Here is a 23,674-nt window from a genome sequence, read left to right as displayed (position 1 = left end):
ATGCGTCCGGGTGCCATCGGCGAAACCGTATCTTCACGTGTGTCACTGTATGGGCAACTGTAGATGGAGGGAACGCGAGTCTGAACGATTTTTCGTTCCGAGGCGTCTGCTTGGCGACTCTCGAGGACAAATGAGAAAAGACCCGGCACATCTCTTACGTGAGACACAAATTTGCGCGAAAAAACAACAAGATTGCCTTGTTTGTTTAGAGCGAAAGTTCCACAGATTCTTTCAGTTGTTTTAGACGCTTCGATTCGTTCTTCGTTTTCACCTTCGTCTAGAAAAAACCTGCAGCCGGAGCGAGGTCTTGCGCACATTCCTTTTTGTGCGGTTGTGGGAGGGCGCCGAAAGAGGACTGAAGGCCAAGAGACCGCCGGACGCGAACACTAAAACGTCGACGCGGGGGAGAACGGCGAGTCTCACGGCTCCCGCCCCTTTCCACTCTGAGGTCCACCCGAATCGCCGCATCTCCCTGGGTGTTTTTCACATATTTTTTGGAAGAAGAAGACAGCGCGTCGGATTCGCACAGAGAGGGGGAACACGGAAAGGGCTGACGCGCTCTCCGGTGCCTTTTATTTCGACGTTTGCCTGCCGCCGGCAGCGCCCAGTTTCAAACGCCCGATACATATCCCCTCTTCCACGTCTCTCGTCTTTTTGTCTCTGAAGCGTGGTGGCTTCATCTTTCGCGCGTGGCGCATCGGCCTCGTCGCGTTCTTCTGTTTTTATTTCCCGTTTTCGCGCGTTGTTGCCAAGATGGTGATGGGCAGAGTGCGCGCAACCTCCTACGTGAGGCGTACGCTGTCCCAGCCTATCCACAAACCGCGGGTGTCTTCGGTGATTCTCCGTCAGCCCCCGCAGCCTGCGGCGGGCTCCGGTCCCGGCGCCGCGGGCGGCCGAGACATCTCCGCTCAGCTCGAGGACGGTGAGCCTCTCAGAAGAAGCGGAGAAAGAGCGGGAAAGGTCGAGAGAGAAACAGGAGGAACGGAGCGGAGCAGAGAAGGGGAGAAGGGGAGAGAAGAGGGAGAGAAACAGGAGGAACGGAGCGGAGCAGAGAAGGGGAGAAGGCGAGAGAAGAGGGAGAGAAACAGGAGGAACGGAGTGGAGGAGAGAAGGGGAGAGACGGGGAGAGAGGGAAAGGAGAAATTGAGAGGGGGGAGGAGAGAGAGAAGGCAAGGAGAGGAAGGTGAGAGAAGGAGGGAAGGAGAGGAGAAAGGAGAGGCGAGGAAGGAGGCGAGAGGAGAGAAGCATGTCAGAGTATGGACGACAGAAGGAGGCCCCGGAAAAGTCGGCGTGGGTCTTCTCTCTGTTGGCTGTCTTTGGTGTTTGCGCCACGAGGCGTCGCTGCGAAGCTCCCATGTCCGCGCTGTTTCGAGGGCGCCCGGTGTGCCTGAAAAGTGGAAGAACTGTGTTCGCTGCTGCGCTTCCCTCAGGCGTGTGTCACCTGACCACCGGCGCAGGAGCGCCGAGTCGCCAGTTGCATCTCGGTCTGCTGTCCGAAGGATGGAGCTCGTTAGGCGGCGCCGGCGAAGGCGCGTTCATGGGGCCTTCCTCCGACTCGCGCGTGATTGACGAAGAAGTCGAAGATTTGAATGACTACTACCGCTTCACCTTGAAGGAAGACATGCAGCGCGTGTGGCACATGCTCTCAGGCCGGTGAGAAAGCTTTGTTTTATATCTTGGTTCAGCGACGCCCCCGGTTCGGTTGGCATGCTTTTCTTGGGTGTTTCTGGATACGTTTGCGCAAAATCCGGCCCCCCCCCCCCCCCCGCCCCAGAGAGGGACCGTGCACGTGGGCTGTCTCGCTCCTGGGCAAGTCGCTTCTTTTGCCGTGCGTTGTGGGTTCTGCAGGTTGAACTTGTTCCTCGTTTTCGTGCCGCTTTCTTTCTGGAGCGTTCTGGTCAGCGGCTCGCCGCTCTTTGTCTTCGTCTGCAACTTCTTGGCTCTCATTCCTCTCGCGTCCCTGCTCGGCAACGCCACCGAAGAACTTGCGCTTCACACGGGAGGTGAGGCACACGTGCACAGAGAGGCAGGCTCTGCAGACGGCGCCAGTGTGTCGCCTGTCTCCTGTCTCCGTGCTGTCCAAACGGGCTCTTCCTTCGTGCCCCGCCTTGGGGACGGACGACTCAAAGTGCTCGAGAGGCCCAGACGGGGAAACATTCCAAGGGAAACTTCCGTAGCTTCCACGTGGCGTGTCGCGAACAGCGTGACCGCTTTGTGCACCTGTAAAAGGGTATTCAAATCGTTCCACCTACGCGGGGTCCCCACGGTGCTCAACGCACTCGAAAGACGAGGGCCATGAAATGCATCGAGGAGACGAGAAGGCCAAGGCCGCAACCAAGGACGGCGAGGGAAACTCGCTGGATCCCCTGGGTGTCTCCTCATCTTGCCGTCCCTGCGATGCGTCTGTTGTCAGAAATCATCGGCGGACTGTTAAACGCAACCTTCGGCAACGCCGTCGAGATGATCATGTCCGTGCAAGCGTTGCGAGTGGTAAGGCGAGGACGAAGAACAAGAGAGAACGACAGGATGCAGAAAGCGAGCGCGAAGGAGAGAAGGAGAGAAGGAGGGACGCGGAAAAGCGAACAAGACAGAAGGGAAAGAGAAGGCGAAGGGGAAGGGAAGACAGAGGGCGGCAAGCGGTGAAAAAACCGAGAAGGAACACGGAGCGTGCGAGAGGGGGGACGACAGGGATAAACAAAGACGACACGTCACGCCCGCCTCTACCTTGGTGCAGATATGTATATCTGTATATATGCAGGTATATATATATATATATATATATATGTATATGTAGGAAACGTCGTGTATTGGTTCCGTCATTCAGGGGCTGTTTGTTGATAGGAGTTGCAGGAGCGACATTGGGAAGCGTTTGTGGGTAGATTCGTCGAGACATAGACAGCCAGAGATGCGCGCGTCTTGGCGTTTGCGTGTAAGCGATGCGTGTGGGTCTGTGGAGGCGTCGGCCCGGTGACTCCAATGCACGCACCCTTTCACCGCGTGTTTTCGTTTTTTTCAGGGACTCCTGTCAGTCGTCCAAGGAACGATGCTGGGCAGTATCCTCTCCAATTTGCTTCTGGTTCTGGGCATGTCCTTCTTCGCCGGTGGCATTCGTTACCATGTCCAAAAATTCAACGAAAAAGGTCAGGCGCAGTCGACACCTACCTGAAAACACCCGTCACACGGCCCGTTTAGATTCAGAAAGAAAGCGAGGCAGGTTTGCGCGAAGGATCAGAGCGAGGTTTGGAGGAACCGAAAACCACCTCGCGCGCCTGCGAGGCAGAAACGGGCGGGAAGAGCGGCTCTCGACCGAACTGGAAAGCACGAAATAGGAGGAACAAGTCTTGTCAAGCAGCCTCCAGAGCCGGCAGACGACGCGCCTCGCGCGTGTCCAGCTTGGCGCTATACCCAACGGTCGCGCGTCTCCTCTGGCGGACTGTATGCGAGGAAGCGACCCTGCGCCGCGAGTCGCCGCCAACGACTCTTGCTCCTGTTGTTTTCCAATCCTCTGCAAATGAGGGACTTAGCATGGCCATGGAACGTGCATCGAACTATTGGATCCGAGAAAGCAAGTGAAAATCTGGAGTGCAACGCGTTACACTCCCCCCAGACAACGTGTGTCGAAACGTAGGAATCCCCTTCGTTCTTGGCTGTTCCAGACGATGCGCTGGCGGACGTCCACCAGGCGGAGACGCGGGAGGGTTAGGTGACGCAGAAGCCCATAGCCACGGCGAACGCCGGAGCGGTCTGAGAGAGGAACGTTTCGGGCGTTCCAAGCAGTCCTGTTCTCTGTGTGTGCCTCGTTACAGGCGCGACATGCAGCGTCACGCTTCTGCTCCTCTCCTGCATGAGCATCGTCATCCCCACAGTCGCAGCATCGGGAAATGACCATGCGAGTCCAACCTACGATATCATCAAAGTAAGCCTGCGGGCACCTGTGCATTTCTCTCATTGAATTCGTGTTGGAAGAGGATGTACGGGGGTGTTGGTGTGGAGAAGTCTGAAACGCCTCTGTGGCATTGCTTGTGGCGGCGCTGTGAATTCAACGCCTGTTTGGGCGTCAGCCCGTGTGCGCAGCTGTATGTACAGGGTCGGGGGTCAGTCTGGCTAGGTGTCGACGTACGCACGAGGCGCCACGGGGGTATATGACCATACGCGTGCGCTAGTCTTTGCATGTGGCGAGTCCTCGCCAGGGTACTTGCGGGGTTCGTTTGCATGCGTGGTTCGCGTGTTTCCAGACACTCTCCACTGTCTCCTTTCATGCACTGCGTCTGGGACTTCTCAAGGAGACTCCCGGAGACAGGCGCAGATCTGGTTTAGGGTGCGCGCGCGCGTTTGCGGGAGACGAAGATTTCGAGCGGAGACGCGGTTGCGTCTCTTCGTGTCTGTTGTTTGCTGAGTAACTTTTCTGTCTGGCTGTGTATCCGTGTGGCGAGCTGCGTCGCCGAATGTATAGGACGACGTGCGTGCGGTGTACACATGCGTTTGTTTCTTCTCTTCCAGATAAGCAGGACGATTGCGGTGCTGATTGGGCTGACCTACTGTCTCTTCCTCTTCTTCCAGCTGTACACGCACCTTAATCTCTTTCGAGACGATGAAGACGGTAAACAAGCAGCAGCCACTGCAGTCTACCGGCGATTTCGACTCTGAGCCGCATGGGGTTTGGGGATCGACGGGGACAGCGAGGAACGGGAATATGGGAGCGTTTGACTCTTCTCGTTCGTCCCGTAATTTTGGCCGTTGAGGTTTGGCCGATGACGAACACGGCCCGCCAGGGCCGTGAACAAAGCGTGCCGTCTCCGTTGTGCGTCCTTTAGCACGTGTTGAGTACTTTTTTCCGTTCCTGTGTCCCTGCAGTTCACTCTGCCAACCCTCGCTTTTTTCTTCTTTCTTGGCCGCCTTTCTCTGCATCTCACACGGCGCTCTCTTTTGTCTGCGGCCGAGCGCGCTCCGGCAGGCGACATATCTCTTTCTCCCTCGTCTGTTGATTTCGTCTTCGGGAGTTCGCGGCTCGAGCGGGCCTCGTCGCTCTCCTGTGGAGTTCTTTCGTCGTTCCGTCACCACTCTGGATAACCGTTTCCGCAGTTCGCACAGTCTCTGGTGCATCTCTTCTTCTCGCCTCGCTGTTCGCTCTCCGAGGTCTTCCCCCTCTTTCGGGTCTCCCTGTCTCTCTTTAGGCGAAGAAGAGTGGCCATCGATGTCTTGGGAAGCCGCGACGGTGATTCTCTTCATCGTGACGCTTCTCATCGCCGTTCACTCAGGTGAGACTCCGACCCGCGGCAAAAGGGAGGATCAGCGCAAGGGGAATATGCCGGAGGGAACAAGGAAAAGTGGAAAGGGAGCGGGCGGGGGAAGGCGACTCTGGCGGAGCCGCGACAGCAGAGAGGAAAGAATGCAATCTGCGTGCGAGAGACTTCGCGGGAGACCAAAAAGTGGGCGAGATACGTCTGGGGGTGCCGGAGGAGAAAGCAAGGACGAAGACCTCCAACGAGGGAAGGCAAACTCCGTTTCGGCTCAGCAAAACCGCTGGGAGAGAGAGAGAGAAAGACCGACGAACCACAGCCGGGGTCAAGGTGCGGAGCCTGAAGGAGAGAGCGAAAGAAGCGTAGAGGCGACGAAGCCGGGACGTGATCGCAGCCAAGACGAGGGCGGTTTGAATCCACCTCCTGCCTTTCCATTCATGTGGCTGTCTTCCGCTCGCCCTACAGAATACCTTGTCGGCTCCATTCACGCCGTTGTGACCAACTACGGCCTCCCGGAGAGCTTCATCGGCGTCATTCTCTTGCCGATCGTGGGTAAGCAAAGGAGCACCAAGGGAATCCCAGATCCGCGCAGTCGCCCGTACAGCCCTGCCTACGCATCTTGTGCAACCGTCTCCCCCCCCCCCCCCGCCTCAACCCCCTGCAGAAGGCTTGAGGGCGTCTCAGTTTCTTTCGGGGACGAGAAGTCGGTGACTCTTTTTTACCAAACAGCTGGACATTCCCCCTGCATTTGGGGTGTCGCTTCACGTCCTGTTTTCTGCCCTGAGTTGGTTGTCTGGGTTTCCCACTTGCTGGGTTTCACCCGCGTCGAGCCTGTTCCCCGCGCGCCGGGAGAATGTCCCCCGGCTGCGGGCGGCGCCTCCGGTTTGCACGCGCGACTCGTGTGTGTTCGTGGTTTTTGCGCAGGCAACGCCGCCGAGCACTTGACGGCCGTCACTGTGGCGATGAAGAACAAAGTGGATCTTGCGATGGGCGTGGCTGTCGGCTCTTCGGCTCAGGTAGGAAAAGCGAGATGCTGCGGGGTGGAGACCAATATAGAAGGCCTGCGCCGTCCCTGCGCCGGAGACAGACGCTCAGAGGGTCGACCACGGCGCGCTTTTTTTTCGCCGAGCGGTTTTTGCGTCTGCCTCGGCGACGCGCACGCATCAGCCCCGCTGCCTTTCGCGTTTCTCTCCCGGGGTAGCCGCCTCTCCGCTCATGCGTCTCTTCCACGTCTGAGTCTTTGCGTGGAATCTGGACCGGCAGCTAGATATTTGAGTGTCGCGCCTACGACGCCTCGGGGCTGTTTAGGTGGTGCAATGAATGCGTGTTTCACAGGAGTTCACTGAGAAAAGACGAACAAAATCCCCTAGGTGTCGGCGCCCGGGCACGGCTGCGTGGTCTGTCTTCTCCGGCGAGGGATTCCTGTGCGGCGTTTTCCCTTTTTTCGTCTGCAGATTGCGCTCTTCGTCTTCCCCTTCACCGTCTGTGCGGGGTGGGCCCTGGACCAGCCGCTGACCCTCGCAGTGCAGCCGATGAGTGCGCTCGTCCTCTTGATGGCTGTGCTTGTGGCGATGGGTAAGTGCAAGAGCTTTTTGTGTCGGTTGGAACCTGGCCTCGCGCGAGAGGCATGCCTTAAACATCCCAACGTCTCCTCCAAATTTCTAGTCGCTGCCTCAGCATCTACGATCACAAACACCGATTACACACGCAAGTTCTTCGTCCAGTATATACTTATATACATATTTACATACGTACCTATATATATATATATATATATATATAGGTATATACATATTTTTATATATACTTATATATATACGTATATATATATATATATATATTGTGGATGTGGGGTAGATGTGTGGCGAGGCAGCGCAGATGCCAGTCGCTCTATATGCAAGTGTAGACAACCGTTTGCGGTTGCGTATGCGTGCGCATGCGTTTGGCTTCCGGAAAACCTTGAGACTTAAACAGCTACGCCTTGATGCCGGTTTGTTTCTCAGCAATTGTCCAAGACGGAGAAAGCAACTGGCTAGAAGGGGTCATGCTGATGGCGGCGTACCTCATGATTGCGATTGTGTTCTGGTGAGGACGCGCGAAACAGACGCATCCGGATACTCCGCGGGGGGTTGGTGTCGCTGTACGTGGCCGGGTACTGTTCAGGCATCCAACATATATATGTGTATGTATTTAGGTATTTATTCATGTGCACATGCGCAACTGTGTATACACCGATGGGCTGTAGCGTGCCGGCTCATGGGAATGTGAAAGAAGCAAAAATGTAATGCCAAAAATGTAGTGCGTCATGTAGTCCTGTAACGTCTAGGTATGTGTTTACAACGTTCGTATTCCGTATTTCTCCTTACACCGAGGGGGCAAAAGCAACGCCACCGAGGATGCATATATATATATATATATATATATATATATACAGAGAGAGAGGGATGGGTGCCCAGGTGGGCATGCATATTTGTGGAGAGGTAGCCGCGGTAAGACTCCATCGTTAGCTAGTTGGTATGTAGGTCGGTGTATGCAGCGGAGGTGTCGAGGAGGCGATGTCAGATCTGGGGATTCTCGTATGGATGTAGTTTGTGGGTCTCTCTCGCTTGTTTCTCATTGTTTCTGTCCTTTAGGTACAATGATCCAAACTCGAGCGCGCACGCCGCGACTTCTGTCGGTGGTAAAGGCGCTCCAGCCAGCCTGCCTTGACTGCGTCGCGGCGCGCGATCGAAAAGCGGGGCGGGGCGAACCCAAGGCAGTGCATGTTTTCGCAGATCATCCAGTCAACTGCGGGAAACCCTTGAAAGGCGAAGGATGCAGTCCAACGCGACCTGTCTCCGTGGCACTTTTTTCCTTCACGTGTCGATGCTCCCCGGCGGAGACGGTTCCTTACCGAGACGCAACGCAGCCTCTGGCTCTTTCAGAACGCGCGACAGGGCATCGAATGCCCCGAGAGAAAAGATATGCGGACACTCTCTATCGTGCACCCCGGCGACGAGTGCGAGGCGCAGACGGAGGACGACTGCAAACAGCGCCGCGCTCGTCTCCCTCGACTCGCGCCTTCTTGTCTCCTTTGGACAGACCTTCGCGTTGGCGACACAGACGCGGCCCATGGTTGAGGTTTCTCCTTTTGCGTTTTTCTGCGCCGAGCCTCCGCGAAACCGACCGCTCCGCTACCCCATCCTCGCTTCGCGTTTCCCCTGGGCGCGCTCGGCGGCTCGGGCCACCGAGGCGTCCCCTCCAGTCTCTCCGATTTGTTCACAGTGGCGTCTGTCTGAGAGAGAGACTGTCGCTGGACTTGCCATTTTCATGCGCTTGACCTGTTCGGTCACTTGGCCCTTTCGTGCCCAATCTTGTGGCTGCAGACCCCGGGAAGAGCCAGGCAAATCGCCTTCTCCTGAGCCGTTTCCTCAATTTTGTCTTTCACGCAAGAGGCCTCCTCTGGAGCGAGAACCTTTCTGCGGCGCTCCGAGTCTCCCCCGGCCCCTCTCGTGGGACCAGAGAAACTCTGTCTGTTGCGCCCGGCTCTGCGTGTAGCATTTCTCAGTCTTCACCATTGTGGTGCGGGTTTCCTCTGTGTTCCTCGCGTTTCGCGGGAGGTGCCGGGCGTTTCCTTGTTCCGTCGAGAGATCCTCGCACGGGGCACGCTCCGCGTGCGCGGTGCTTTTCTGCGTCTTCCGAGATGTCGGCGCCTCGCGTTTTTCCACGGAGAAGAAGACATGGGCGATGAACGAAGCGAGCACTGCGGGCGCGGCGCAGAGAGTCTTTCCGCGCGCACCAAAGCGTTTCCCGAAGAGGCCACAGCGGAAGACGCACCAGCGAGTTGGTACCACAGATTAGAGAGTAGACACAGCCGCGCGGGGGAGAGGAGATAGGAATCGACAGAGGGACAGGAATCAACAGAGAGACAGAGAGATAGGAATCAACAGAGAGAGGGACAGATAGGAATCAACAGAGAGAGGGACAGATAGGAATCAACAGAGAGAGGGACAGATAGGAATCGACAGAGAGATAGGAATCGACAGAGACAGACACGGCTGCGCATCACAGGTTCCCACCACCCCCGGCGTGGGTTCCAGATCGTTGTGTCTACGCGCTGGGCGACAGAGGATCGAAGCGTTTTTGGTTGGACCGCGAGCGCCCGCTGCGTGCGGGAACATCGATGTAGGCCATGCGTCGCAAGGGCGTAAGAAACTGCTTGGCATGTTAAAAAGATGCGCCTCCTGCGGGCAGCGGTCCTTTGCGTCGTTGTCCATTGACAAGGAAAGAACGGCAAGGAACAATCGCGAGAAGGAAGCGGACGACCGGCCAGGAAGAAAGCAAAGTGGAAGAAAAGACAGCGCGCGAGAGACTGAGGCCAGTCAACCGCTTTCGCGGGTGCGTGCCGCACCCGCGAAGCACAGGGAACGAAGGAAACAGAATTCGGAACGCAGGCGCTCCACATAGACGGAACGGCTAGCTGTCCCAATAGAAATGCATGCATCAGAAAAACACATCAGCTTGGCAACGGGCCCCAGGAAACCTAGATCTGTGCGTTGTCGCAGCCCCCACCCACCTCAGCGTCTAGAGACGGAAGAAAAATGCAAAAACACAGAGCTAGCTTCTTAATCTCTCTTTTCACATGCGTCCCTGTCGCGTCTCGAGGTTCGTGCTGCCCGAGCGCTTATCCCTCCTATACGTAGGCTTTCTGGATGGACCACGGGAACCCGGCGCCGCCGTGTGATTGCCGGCTACCTGTCCAGCGTCTCGGGTCATCCGCTGGTTTCTTCAGTGACTCGACGAACGGGGCCGAAGAGGCTGTTCAGCGCGTCGTCGTTTATGCGCCCCACGATGCTGCGGCCGTTCATTTGAAGAGCCAAGCGAACGGATTCTGCCGCCTGGACAGAGAAACAAACTGTCAGACAAGACTTCGTGAAAAAGCGACGTCCTCCACTGCCGCCCCGATCCGGAGGGGACGCGTGTCTTTGTACACACTGACATACGCAGACAAGAAATGAAGCGGTTCTACACGGGCATCACTGTACACATATATATAAATATATATACTTATATATATGTCGGTAGAGACATACATAAATATATATACTTGCGTATATATTTGTATACACATATATATGTTATGCAAGCACACGCGATGCGTCTGCGACGTTTATTTGTTTTCACAGCTGCTCTTGCTGTTCGGGTGTACGGCGAATTTTTCCGCTTCAAAAAAACAGCCGACAACCCCTCCATCTCGCTCTCGACGAGACATTTCTGCGCAAGCTGGGCCGTCTCCGTTTTCTTTATCTCCGTCTTCTTTCCGTCTAGACACCCGACGCGCAGAAAACTTACCGAGGCAGCAGGAGTGCTCCCAACGTCGCTTCCAAAGCGTCCGCGCCTCGTGTTTTGCAGCCGCTTTCTGGTCACAAGTTGCACAGGAGGACCGGTCGCCGCCTCGATGTGACAACAAGGAGGCTCAGCAGAGGCACAAGCAACGAAAGGGACGGAAGACGACGACCCAGACGCTCTCGAAACGTTTCCGCGAAGCATCAAAAACGAAGAGGAATCGAAGAAAGACAATGCGGGCGACCGCCGACACCTCGTCGAAAAAGGTCCGGGCCTTGCTCGACCTCCTGGAGATCGCGCGCGTTCGTCTCAGAGTGCAAGGACTCCCAGTTCGACACACGGTCAACGCATCAAAATAATACTTGTACAATGTATTCATGTAGATACACAAACTTTTTTGCCTACAGACACAGGAGACACAGCAGAGGCAGCACCATTTCCTACCCCTAGTGCCGGTGGTAGGCATGCACCACACTCAGACGAACAAGAATCTCTGGGCGTCATGTGATGTCGCCTGGTGAGACTCCGCACATGTACAGCCCACTGCAAATATGTATACATATATACATATATATATTTATATATCTGTCGGGTTCGTACCGTTTCGATGGGTTTACCATCATTTCCCGCTCGCGTAGTTTCTTCTCCTTCAGTCTTCGATGCACGAGAGGCATAACGTCTTTGGTGAGTTCGTCCCTGAGACAACAACACGCGGAACCGACACCCACGAGGCGTTTTTCTTTCTCTCTCTGGGGGCTGACTCGCTCCGCTATGCCTTTCACACGTGCTGGCCGACGCCAGAAACGCGAACAGTTCTGCTGACAACAACACTTCAAAGACAGAAGCGGGGACGGCCCTCTTTCCTGCCCCGCACTTGAGAACAATGCTGACACCCGAGACCTCGGGTTTCCACGCCGAAAGTGTATCCTACAAATAAACTATACACGTAGGGGAATTCTCAAGATCGCCATCGCAGTTGCCTCGTCGGCTGCTGAGTCTTCTCCAGGCTTCCCCTCGTCCCTCGACGGTCCCAAAACACAAATCGTCGCCGTCGCCTCGAGTTTTGCCTGGCTTACCAGATGAGCGCTTTCGCGCGCTTCTCGCTTTCGCTGAGGAACATATGGCGGATTTCTTCTTCGTCCGACTCGTCGTCGTCCTCTCGTCTTCCCGTTGATCCCGCAGTATCTGCGTCTCCAAAGAGCGCTACCGACCGTTCGCTCCCAGCGTGTTCGCCGTCGACGCCCGAGGCGCCCGAGGCCGTTGCGGAGAACGAGGACGAGAAGGTCGGCGCGCCAAGACGCGAGGCGGCTGCACTGCGCGCCTGGTCGAGACCCGGAGTCTGAGGTTCGGAAACGCAGAAGGCGAAACCAAGAAAACGCGCGATGAAAAGACGTTCTTGTCCAGTTCGCCTTGCCTTTTTCGTGAGGGAGTCAGATCTCTCGGGCACGCGGGTTTGACAGAAGGTCCAAAAGTGCCTCGCTGCGGCGTCGCCTACGTGCGTGCATGAAGCAGGCGCCGATGGACGGCTACCCGAGGCGACATGCCGCATGCATCTCTCGGGTCCGCTCACGGAAAAAAATACGGATGACTCTTGGTCGCCCAACGCAACAACGAAGCTTGAGTTCCACTGCGTTCAGAGTGCACACCGGCATTCTAACTCCGCTGTCTCTCCTGACACGCAATTTCCTTCGTCTCACACGAGACTGCGGAACCGACGGGTCAGGGAGAACACGCGTAACCCCACCACAGGGACAGGGGGGGCGTCGAGATCCTGTGCGTGGAGAGCGTGAACTCCGCCGGGGCAACGCGCAGGCGCGAAAAGGAATCTTCACCTGGCGTTTGCCGCGCGAATCGCGTCAACGCCGGAAGGTGCGCAGTTTTCGCGTTTACCTGGACACCCCGAAGCGAGTCGAACCGTCGGTCCGCATCGTATCTCTCGCCTTGCTTGCGCCGCTCTTCGGCTCCAGACTCTCCCTCCTCGTCACCTTCCGCAGCTGTCAAGGACGCCTGAGACGCTGCACGCGCGTCCTCCCGAGAGGAGGCAGCAGTCGACTGAGACGGATTGCTTCGCTGCCCATCGAGCGCCGACGCCATGCGTCCGGCTAGAAGGAGAATGTCCTCTGGCGACGGGGCCTGAACAACGCGAAAAAAACGGAGAAAAAAGCAAACGGTGAAGCACCCGGGGCGCAACATCTCACGCTCGCGCAGGAGGTTACCACCTCTCCTCGACAACTGCGCAGGCAGGACTTCCCGACTGCTCTCGCAGGTCGCTGTCGGCGACACGCGGAGGACGGAAAACTATCCGTTCGCGGCCGGTTCGAGCGACAGCCCATCCCGGTCTCCCCTCTCAGCCTCAAAGCGTCTCGCGGCCCCGCCGTCTGCGACTGGTCTCGCGCTTCCCAGAAGTTCTGAGCGTCTGCCGGCGTTCGCCGCTCACCTCCTTGCAGAGCAAGTCCGGGTCCAGCTGCAGATTCGCCACCGCCGCGAAGTCGCCCAGTCCTGTCGGTCTCGTGCCTGCGGAGACAGCTGGAGAGAGAGACGGCCTGTCTGCCGTCGCTTCGCCAGGCGCGCCTTCGTCTTCCTCGCCGTGGGCTTCGGCGGACGCTTCCGCCTCGTTCCCGCCGTCTCGTGGCTGAGTCGCCTCCGGCACCGTCGACGGCAACGCGAGGAGCGCGGGCGAGTTGGGAAGCGCCGGCGTCTCTTTCTTCTGCATCAACTTCAGTTTCCGCTGGTACGCCTTCACGCGACACGGCGGCTGCGCCTGACTCGGGAGCGACAGAAGGTCTGTGGACTCAAAGTCGGCAACGGCCAGCTGTGCCGTCGCCGTCTGCTTGAACTCTTGGAGGCGGCGATTGACTGTCGGCCCCGAAACGCGCACGATCTGCAGGAGACGAGAAGAGAGCAAGAAAGGCCAGGAAGAGCGCGTGCTTCGTTTTGCAGGAATGAAAGGCACACCAGCAGAGAGAACGCGGCACGCACCTTGGGGAAAGCGCCACGGGACGAATGGGAAAGAAAGCAAAGATACGAAGGAAGGCAGGACTCTCAGAGGGCGAAACGACGGCGACAATCCGTGGAAAAGGAAACGAGGGAGAGCAGGGGAAGAGCACGGGAACGGGGAATGCAGACGGCGAAAAAGGCATAGCGGAGCGATAGCCGCCCCGTGTACCGTCCAGAAGCCGAGAAGGCAGGCGGGAGCCGATTACCCCGACCCGGCCAAGGGAAAGCATGAGAGGAGCACGGCACAGAGACGAAGCTCTGGAGACCGGCAGACAAGGCGAAAAAGAAAGGCTTACATGCGCAATGTCCTCCGCATTCATTTGGAAATTGTGGTAGCGGGCTGCGATCAGCAACGCTGCCCCGCAGAGGCCCATCGGGCGTCGCCCCGTGCTGATCCAGTCGCGATTCATCGCCTGAGATCGAAGGCGCCACACGAAGAACGAGGCGCGAGCACAGGCGAAATGCACACAAGACGAAGGGGACGGGAGAGGCGAGAACGAAGAGGCACAAAACGAAGAGGTTTGACTGTCGACAGACCACGTGAGCGAAGAAAGTACAGTAACGCCGTTCCTGGAAATCAACGGAGCCTTCAGTGGCTGCATTTATGAAACGGGATTCGTTCACGTTGACACCGAAACACCGAAATGGTGCTTGGAACAACATCGCCACAGAACAGGGCAAAGTGCACGCTAAGGCACTAAGGCGAGGACAGTGGGGGGCTGAACCGAAAAACTGGACATGCAGAGTCGCGGGTCTCGACGACGCAAGGACAAGTACTTTCTTTCGAGGGACAGCACAGTGAGGAAGCGAGGCGAGGCGACGACAGAACAGAGCACCGATGTGAAAGAGTGTCGCAGGAGATCGAAATCCAACACTTTTAGATCTGCCATTCGAGGCGTTGGAAAGCGCGCGCGGCAACCGTGCGCGTTACGAACAGCACGAAAACGCGAGAAACCCAAGTATGGTGAAGGCGAAAACGAAGATACAGACAAGCAGCCGAAGACCGGCACGTGCTGCACTACTTTCCAGAAGAGGTGAACAGCACGCAACCGCGGACTGCAATTCCAAGATCAAAGTCGACCGAAATAGCTGACGGTCCGTGAGGGGATGGCAGTGCGCACAACGCGCAGTAGGCCTCTCCTCGAAGCGACCTGTCTATGTGAAAAGGATTGGTGTCACCGCATTTTGGAGGGAGTCTTTGGGGAACGAAAACAACGCGAAAACCGAGAGGCGGCGAACCGAGATCCGAGTCACAGAGCTGCGACTCGAGGCGCCGCAAAAGTGCCTCCATGCACAATTACCTGAATGAGTCTAACGCCCGTTTGGGCCACCGTGTGCGTTTTATCTCCCAGTTGCATTTGGCAAGCAAACCGCTCAAGGAACAGCGACGGATCGACGTGAGGGACTTGCAGGTGGAGCACGCGCAGCAGCTTCATGAAAACCTGAGCGTCGTAAACCGGAAACCACGCAGGACGAAAAAGGCGACGCGTCACAGGGTCCGCCGCCAGAAAACGACGCGTTGGCAGCTTTTGCGCGTCTTGCAACTTTGCGCAGGAACTGGCGCCGACCTGTCGAGGTCGAGAGGCTCAGGACACGCAAATACTGAGAGAAAAATCAGTAGAAACGCACGCAACGAGCACCACAGGCAGACAAACACAGAGGCCTTCCGAGAGACCGAGAGGCGGCGAGGGCGAGCGAATACGCGAAGCCAATGCGGGCGACAATGAGGGAAGCAATGAGGGCGACAGCAGGAGATAAAGAGAGGCAGGTTGGCGCGCGTGTAAAAAGTGGAAAGAAGCTCACCTGGCCGAGCGCGCGAACGTTTGTCCTGGAGAGCGCACAGCACACGCATAGGTGTTGGTGAGACACCGAAATGTCGGAAAAGAAGCGGCACTCTTCCGAGGGTGAGCAAGACGGCAGGGACAACCGATTTTCGGGAGGGCAAAACAACACCTAACAGCTTACGAGACACCGGCGGAAAAGATACGCATTGGCCGACGGTGTAACGTGCGGAGATACGAGACAGTCCGCGTCTAAAAAAACCTTGTTGCCAGGCGATGTTCCGGACTGCTTCCACGCCGACGCTGGACACACTCTCGGGCGCGTCGGAGTCGGGTGACGACTGCCTCGCAAAAACCCCCGGCCGACACGCGCAGCGTCTTGTCGCGTGGCTGGGGGGTTTCTCACCTCAGAACATCGCAGAAGTCGATGAGGAGATGCGGTGTCCGTTCCCGCCGGCAAATCGCGTAGAGGCACGCAGACGCCACGAGCACGGAGCGCCGGCCCAGCGTAAAGTTTCTCTGAGTCGCCATCAGGTAGAGGCGGTGCGCTGACGAGATGTGTTGCTGCGACGAGAGCCGCAGGCGTTCTGGGGAGCACAGAAAGAGGCCGAAAAGGGAATTTTAAAGGCACACACTTCCGGGAGAACGGACGCGGCGGCCGTGACGCAGGCGCATGCGCACCTAGGCAAGTTCCGAACTGCACTGCATGCGCACCACTAGGCACGTGCTTAAAAACCCGATCGGCCCTCACAGCGGCCGGCAAAAACGCCCGTACGGAGACGAAGCGATGGAACGCCGACACGGGGGGACGCGCGACAGCGCACGCGCATCCACGGAAGAGAGCAAACACACGCACAAAAAAGCACTAGGCAAAAACCTAAAGAACAGGTGACACGCGACAGTAAAAACAGATTTTAGCGTATATGCATGCGCGCACATAGGTGAATGAAGGCATCGACACAGACACAAAACGCGGGTCGTAGGCTGGAGGCGCCCAGACAGTGGATCTCTGTGAGATACGTCGCTCCCTCGAGGGACGACCATGAGCGAAGGAATCTCGGTGAAATGCGTCGGTGCACAGCAGTTACCGGCGATCGATTGTATGTTGTTGAACCCTCTCTGGAGAGTTTGTTCTCGACTGTCAGTGCCTCCGCCGACACCCGCTCTCAATCCGCGGGCTGCGCCGCTGCAGCTGGACACAAACTGGCCAACCTGGAAGAAAAGGCGAAACCAGCGCACACGCCGGCAAACTCTCCAGACAAGAAAACGAAACGCGTTCCCTTCTCGGAGACTTCTCGGCAGTTTGGAAGTGGATTGGTTTCTCGGCCGGGCTGTTCATTTCCCAGACGGGCACCCGCGGCCGAATCTCGCGGCACAAACTTCCCGTTCAAGGTTAACTTGGAAACGAATGCCCAGGACCGAACGGACGTGGATTCCTTATTCCAGGACTAGTATTAGTGAAATACACACACAAACAGCCAGGAATCCTCGTTGCAGGGTGTAGGAATGGTGTGCCCGATCGTAAATATGTAAAGGCACGCCTCCCTTCGATTCCTGAGGAAGTTAAGGCGATTTGGTACACATAAAAAACTGTCCGCCCGGCGGACAGGGAAATCATCACTCGATTTCACCGTTGAAATCGCGCGGCCCACACCGGGGAAACAGGGCGGCTCAGAATCGAGGTTCTGACCCTGGGAGTGTATCACCTTCATGTCGAAAAGGATTCATCCTTTTGTATCAGCTGCATGTCGAGAAGGGTTCATCCCTTTGTATCAGCTGCATGTCGAGAAGGATTCATCCGTACTGGGACTTCGAGGACATGATGGCGTGAGTACGGACCGCCTGTGTGTTGGGCATCACTCGTATGACCGAGACGAAACGGCGTCGCAGCCCCGCAGATCCGCCGAAAACCCCTGAGAGTCGGGGCGCCCTCATAACCCCCGAAACCTCTGCGTCTCGCCTTGTGTCTTACCATCGAGACGCCCCCGCTGGACGACTCGGCGAACTGGAGACTGTCCACGAGCGTCAGGTCTTCGAGCACCGTGCCGCACCTGGAGGAGCAAGCCGGGAGAGGGAACGCGAGAAAATGCAAGAGGCGACAGAGGGAGAGACGAGGGATCAGGGCGTGGCAGCGGAAACAGTTCACGGAAAGAGAACAGGAAGGAGGCTCGGCAGAGGAAAGCGTCGAGGAAGATAAGTTACCGCTCAGTCAAAGAAGCGCCAGGAGAAAAAAAACGGGGAAAGAGCATGACGGGACGACGAGGAAGAGAAACGAGATGCAGCCGACGGGGACTCGCGGGGCCTCTGTGGGAAAACGAGACAAAATGCCGGCAAGCAAAACGACTCGTGTCCCAGTTTCCTGACCTGCAACAAATGATCTCCCCGCGACTTTCGTTGGCCTCCAACTCGGCGCTCCCGCAAGAGCGGCAAGACTGTGGTTTTTTCCGCCCTTCTTCTCCCTCGCCACCCCCGCCCCCGCAGTGCGGCCCGAAGGCCGCCTGGCCGAGCATCATCTGTTTAACGGGCGACCGAGAGCAGAGGAGAAAGAAACTGGGGAAGACGACAAAAAGAGTCAGCGATTCCGGACGAGGGGAGGGCAAGGAGGAACGCAAAACAGCGGAGAAGTGATCCGAAGGGGAAAGCGGAGGAAGACGAGGACGAGGCTGACTGCGGAGGTTTGAAATCACTGCATCGCGTTGAAGGCAAACAAGGAAAGGAGGCTGTCAGCGGAACGAGAAGAGACTCTGCCTCTGTGCTGCATTGACTGGAAAGCGAGCGGCAGGAGATCGTCCAAAGCTAGATACAAAGTGAAATGAAGATCCCACAACAAACCGTCCCGGAAGGGCGCTCGGAAAGAAGCCGTTGAACTTTGCGTGGAGGCTGCACGAAACGCGTGAGCTGAGGATTTTCGAAAAGTTCAGGGGCCGGACCACGTGACAAAGCCAGGGACTGTGGACACGAGATCCTGGCGCCGCGTCGATGTTCTTCATGCCGCGCACGGTATATGCAGCAGGAACCGAGTGAAACGCGCTCGCGTTTCAAGAAAAATCAAGAAACAGAACGGAGCAGCGGAGAAACGTTCTTCTGTTCACAGTACGTAAAACCCCGCGGAGTTACAGCGAGAGCACCCCCTCTGGGAAGCGGGTGCGATGCTCCAGGCTGTGAGCGTTCGACTGGACCCGCAGCAGCCGAGCACGCGCTCAGAGTCTGGCGAAACGAAGAGACACATGAACCGGCTTCGATTCCGGTCGGCGAGGCGATCAACGGCAGGGAGACTCGGAATAGACGCAGTTGTCTCGGAGTGGTCAGAGAGAGTCGGCCAAGGAGTCGGTCTTGAGTTCTCTGTGTCGCCCAGGACAACTCGGGCACGAGCGGCGAGTCACATTTTTCAGAGACTCGGAGATGCAGAGAAGGTGCGATACAGTCCGAAGGCGCTTCGCCGTGGGAGGAGGCAAGAAAGGGAGAAAGAGCTTTCTCATTGAAAAAAAGTCGCCGTGCCTCGGTCGCCTGTGCAGCTTTCTCAGGCTCGGAACAGCAGGCCGTGAGGGTCCAAGAACGAAGGAAACGCCTCTCCACAGATTGTTTTCAAAAAAAGGTGGGCGGAATCCTCCTTGAAACCGAAGCGAAAGCGCCGAGATCGAGGAGAAATTACCAGAGAAAAAACCATTTTCTTCAATCCTCATGCAGGCCCTACTATCGCCGGCGCCGCGGAGACTCGAGTTCGCATGCGGTGTATGCGACGACTTTCCGCACAGCTATCTCCATCATCTCGCGTTTTGACTCCTGTCTGTAAAGGCTTATACCATCTGACGCCCGTTTTTTCATCCCATCACGAGGAACAGATAGTCGTTTCTGGCGGAACCGTCGCCGACTGCCGCTGGTAACCTCGTGTTCCGGGCAAAGGCCGCGAGTTTTTCCGATCGAGACTGGGAGACGCGCTGCAGCGCTACGCTGGAGGGTGGCGGGAATCCGCCGTTTCACCGGAAACGAGGGTTTTGCCGTGGCCTTTCTCAGGAAACCGACCCAGTGTGTTTGCGTGCCCGGTGTCTCCTTACCCATTTCCAGACTCGGGGGAAAGCCTGTGTCAGGCGTGCTGCGTATAGTCTAACTAAAAAAAACGTGGCGTTCGACTCGCAACAGAGCGCGAAAGCACCGGGTTTTATACCGCGGACGGAAATGTCTTGAGTTTAAGTCAGGTCAGGAAACCGTGGTCGCGATCTACTCTGTTTATGTGCTGCTACACAAAAACCGTGACGTGAAGCTAGCGGCTGCTGAGAAGGATGTTTGCCGTTGTTATCAGATTGGTACTGCATGTCCTGAGTACGTTTTAGAATGGTGTTTTCGCACTTTGAAAATCGTGGACTGTCGTGGTAGTTTCTGGACGGAAAACGGCACGAAACGGTGCGGTCAGGTTCGGGGTTCTGCAGCATGCAACGCGTCGCTTGCGACAGCGACTGCGCCCAGATATAGTACAGTGCCTAGGATACGGAATAGGACTCCAGTTACGCGATACAGACAACGCAGTCGGGTCAGTTCGTTCGACACACACTCGTCCAGCGAAACGAACCAAGACAAACCAGCGACCGACGGCCCTCCTCACGGTCAAAACAGGATGTAGAGGCTGTCCCCATACGCCGGCAAAAAGCATTTTAGCCGCCTCGTGTGTTTGAGGAACACTATCGGAATGCCAGGAAACAGATGCAGTAAAACTGGTGAATCTGGGGAAAACTGACACGGCGACTGGCCTATTCAATTCGGGACGGTTTGCACGTGGGGGCACGGCCTTTTTAGGTGTTTTTTCTCTTTAAATCGAACTATCTATAGATAGATTTAGACATGAGTACATGCACCGAAATGCTCACACGTTGTCTCGGTCGAGAAAGGGTTCAATCACTCGATCCTGTAGGTGACTGTTTCCTACCTCTCATTCCCCCTCGCTGCTGGAACCCGATGATGATCGGGAAGTGGATCCGGAGTGAAGCCTAGAAGATCTTGCGCTCGATGAAGATGAAGAGTCGTCGCTGGTGCCTGGCCCAGACGCCTTTGCTTGCTCAGAGGAGGCGCTTCGCTGCTGGCCCGCGGCCGAGGAAGACGATGTCCCTGGAGACGACCGGCTCGACGAAGGCGAGCTTGAATCATCGCTGGAAGAGCGCCCCGACTTCAACTCCTTCTCAGGCTCCTCATCTTCACCGCTTTTCTCCCCACTGTCGCTACTGCTGTCTCCGCGGCTTGTCTCGCTCTTGCCGCTTGAACTTCCCTCTCTGCCGCTCGTGAGTCTTCTCCCATTACCCCGGCTCGCTATACGCCCTCTTGATCTCTTCGTCGTCAAGCTCGAACTAGAACCCGAATTCGAACTCAAACTCGCGCTGCCAGAGCGGCTACTTGAGCGGCTACCCTCGCGTTTCCCGCTCTCGCCGCTGCTACTCCTCCTTCTGATACTCTCACTCTGACTACTCTCGCTCCCCCTCTCACTGCTGCTTGAGCTGCTTGAACTACTTGAACTACTTGAACTACTTGAACTGCGCGAACTACTTGAGCTGCTTGAACTACTTGAGCTGCTTGAACTACTTGAACTGCGTGAACTGCTTGAGCTGCTTGAACTGCTTGAGCTGCTTGAACTGCTTGAGCTGCGCGAACTACTTGAACTGCTTGAGCTGCTGGTGTCACTGTCACTGCTGGTGTCGTCCTCGCCACTCTTTCGCATCTCGATTGAATCGAGCTTCTTAGAAACTCTTGAAGCCTCTTTCCCAGGTTTCGACAGCAGATTCATTAGCCGTTCAGCCGCCCGCAGCTGAGATAAGAAAAGCTTCACATAAGGCTCCGTGCGGTGGAGGGTCGCGTTGGCGTCGGCGATGCTTTTCATCACAGAGCTCTTCCCTGCGACGCATCATCGCCGACAACAGCAAGTGAAATTTGTACGCTTTAGAAAGCGAACTAGAAGTTTTTGCTTCGCACCTTCGCTTTCCTCGTGCAGCGCGGGCTGGGCACCTCTATACTTAGTGCACTTAACATGAGGGCCACGAAAAGCACAATAGATCTCGAAGGTCTTTGTTTACCGGATCCAAGGAGTAAACCTCTTTTTGTCTTGTGAGGTCGACATGCTTCACCAAGATGCAAGTACGCTGGCTGGGCGCAGTCGCCACACCAGCGCCCCCCCGGCCTGCCCATGGTGTAGCGATGAGCAGAACGTTTTTATTGCCGCCGCTAGCTGTGTGTTCGAATGGCGGCGAAGGCTCAGGCCTATCGAGCGAGGAGTTTTCCCGCCGCGCAGACAGGCTCTCTTTTCCTAGATTCGTCTGCCCCGAGCCCGATTTCTGTTCGTTCCCCTTCATCGAGGGCCTTGTTCCGGGCGCGAGTGTCCTTACAGTCCGCGGGTTCGCCACTCTCGTCGGAGTCCAAGACGCCTGCAGCCTGCTCTTCCGCAGCCAGCCGCCAAACCAGCGGATGCCACTGCTGTTCTTCTTGCAGCTCGTTCGCGCGTTGCTTTCTATATCCGCACACGAGAGGAACCCACGCGTCGAAAGTGGAATTCGACTCACAGAAGGCACCAAGTCACACACACGCTTCAGCTCGACACCGGCATCCAAGGGAAACTGACAACACTTCCACACTTCCTCTCCGTTGCTCGCGATGCCGAGTGGCGCGCCGAAACGAAGAGCAGCGCCGGCCAGGGGAGAATCTCCCACGAGAGGGCCGGGCCCTGAGACCGCAATAAAGCCATAGGTGTAGAGGCGAGGTGTACTCCCAACTTTCCTCGAGTGGACGTACACGCCAAGTCGCATCTGCGCAGGCTGGCACTTTTAAACGTAAATATAAATATGTGCGGATATAAATATAAATATATACATATATATAAATAAAAGCATTAATATACATATATAAATATGTCTGTATATGCATATATATGTATATATAATTGTAGAGACGAGTGATATACATACATTTCCATGGAACCTCTGGGTGAACACTCGATGCCACGCTGATTGCACATGTCCCCATTAGCACAAAGAGTGCCTGTCTGCCTGCCTCGTCGCCGATTCTCGTGAAAAACGGAGCCAAACGTCTCGGAGTGGAGCGTCTCTGATCCGAGTGCGTGTCCGGCACAAACCTGCGCTTCAGTTCTTCCTCTCTCTCCTTGGCGGCTTGCTGGGCCCGAACGGCCGCGAGCTCTCTCTGTCGTTCCTGCAGCCAGCACATGCATCCGAGACATCGCAAAACGCAATCGCGAAGAGGACAGACCCCATCTGCTCCTCGCGCGCTGTAGCCTTCCTCTGGTCCTCCGGGAAGCTTTTCGATGACCCTGCCGGTTCCCTTTACGCTCGCCAGGTCTAGTCTGCAGTTGTCCTTTCCCCAGAAGGAAAAGATGTTCGTCTGCCGGGGGGAAGGTCGAGGCACGTCCAAGGAGAGTCGGTATCAGCGCGGCCTCGACTCGGAGAATAAAAGGATTCTTTGCGGCACTGTGCCTCTTGTGGAACGTCGGCGTTTTGTGGATGTGCTGTTTTGCAGGGACGTGCAGCAATAGCCAGCTTCGGTCCGTGTCTCTGTGCATTCTCTGTTCCGTGTGAGCCGCAATGTGGCTTCGAGGACTGGAAGGATCGGCGGCCAAGGGTCGTCCGTCGCCACGCAGAGAAACGGCCCGTGCGTAAATCCAGGTTTCCCTTTCTGTCGGAGTCGAGGTGTCTGGCGTGTGGCTTGGCGAGGCACAACAGACCAACGCCCTTTCGAGTTGCCAAGTTGCATTTGCTTACCCTCTCTTTGAGTATCTTTGTGACTTCGTCCTGCTGAGCAAAGAAGCGCTTCTTCTCTGCCTCTTTTCTTTCTCGGTCTTTCCTTCGTCGTTCAACCTTCTTCTTCGCAACTCGCGCGGCCAGAACCTCCTCCTGCCGCCTTTCTTCTTCCTCGAGGGCAGTTTCAAACGCTTGCTTCTCCTCGTTGAATCTCCGGAGCGTCTGTTCCACGGTTTCCAAGTCTCGCGGCGACTGTGTCCCAACCAAGATACTCTGCTTGAGTCGCCTCGCCTTCTCGTCGGCCATGCGTTTCCTCTGGGCCTCGCGCTCCGCTACTTGGCGCCGAAGGCACTCTTCCTGCTTCGCCAGCTCGGACTGGAGAGCGTCTTTCTTTCGCTTCATCTCCTCCTCCAACACCTTCTCTTTCTTCTTCAGGGCTTCTTGGAACTTGCGCCGACTCGCGTCTTCCTCCGCGCGTCGCGTTTCCTGCGGAATGCGGAGTGCAAAGGCGAGTTCGGGAAAGGCGAGGGGTCCAAGTGCACGCCAGATCGGGTCCACAGGACGGCCCCAGAGAAACGTCGGATTTGTGGGCGGGAGGCAAAAG

At 56.6% G+C, this 23,674-nt stretch overlaps 3 protein-coding genes across 3 annotated transcripts; 1 reads left to right on the top strand and 2 right to left on the bottom strand.

The window, feature by feature from the left end:
* Positions 1–753: 753 nt before the first annotated feature.
* NCLIV_002830 (calcium/proton antiporter, related) lies at positions 754–7,949 on the top strand (the record flags this gene model as incomplete). Its single annotated transcript, XM_003879781.1, has 13 exons — positions 754–922; positions 1,431–1,653; positions 1,849–2,003; positions 2,414–2,490; positions 3,017–3,140; positions 3,807–3,916; positions 4,501–4,600; positions 5,175–5,258; positions 5,706–5,792; positions 6,165–6,256; positions 6,695–6,815; positions 7,244–7,325; positions 7,874–7,949. 13 exons carry the CDS (start codon positions 754–756, stop codon positions 7,947–7,949), a joined length of 1,500 nt encoding a protein of 499 aa, XP_003879830.1.
* Positions 7,950–9,991: 2,042 nt separating this feature from the next.
* On the bottom strand, positions 9,992–17,856 carry NCLIV_002820 (hypothetical protein; the record flags this gene model as incomplete). The annotated part of the gene is made up of 12 exons (XM_003879780.1): positions 9,992–10,117; positions 11,183–11,261; positions 11,642–11,904; positions 12,456–12,698; positions 13,003–13,446; positions 13,859–13,975; positions 14,864–15,004; positions 15,366–15,390; positions 15,750–15,930; positions 16,432–16,555; positions 17,316–17,394; positions 17,708–17,856. The coding sequence occupies 12 exons, from the start codon at positions 17,854–17,856 to the stop codon at positions 9,992–9,994; spliced, it is 1,971 nt and encodes a 656-aa protein (XP_003879829.1).
* A 2,411-nt stretch (positions 17,857–20,267) lies between these two features.
* On the bottom strand, positions 20,268–23,472 carry NCLIV_002810 (hypothetical protein; the record flags this gene model as incomplete). Its single annotated transcript, XM_003879779.1, has 4 exons — positions 20,268–21,215; positions 21,709–21,877; positions 22,281–22,525; positions 23,092–23,472. 4 exons carry the CDS (start codon positions 23,470–23,472, stop codon positions 20,268–20,270), a joined length of 1,743 nt encoding a protein of 580 aa, XP_003879828.1.
* Between the last annotated feature and the right edge of the window lie 202 nt (positions 23,473–23,674).

Source organism: Neospora caninum, chromosome Ib, assembly GCF_000208865.1.
Source record: "Neospora caninum Liverpool complete genome, chromosome Ib".
In the NCBI taxonomy this organism is placed as follows: domain Eukaryota; phylum Apicomplexa; class Conoidasida; order Eucoccidiorida; family Sarcocystidae; genus Neospora; species Neospora caninum.
The sequence above is the reverse complement of the archived record's forward strand: the minus strand, read 5'-3'. Positions and strand labels throughout refer to the sequence as shown.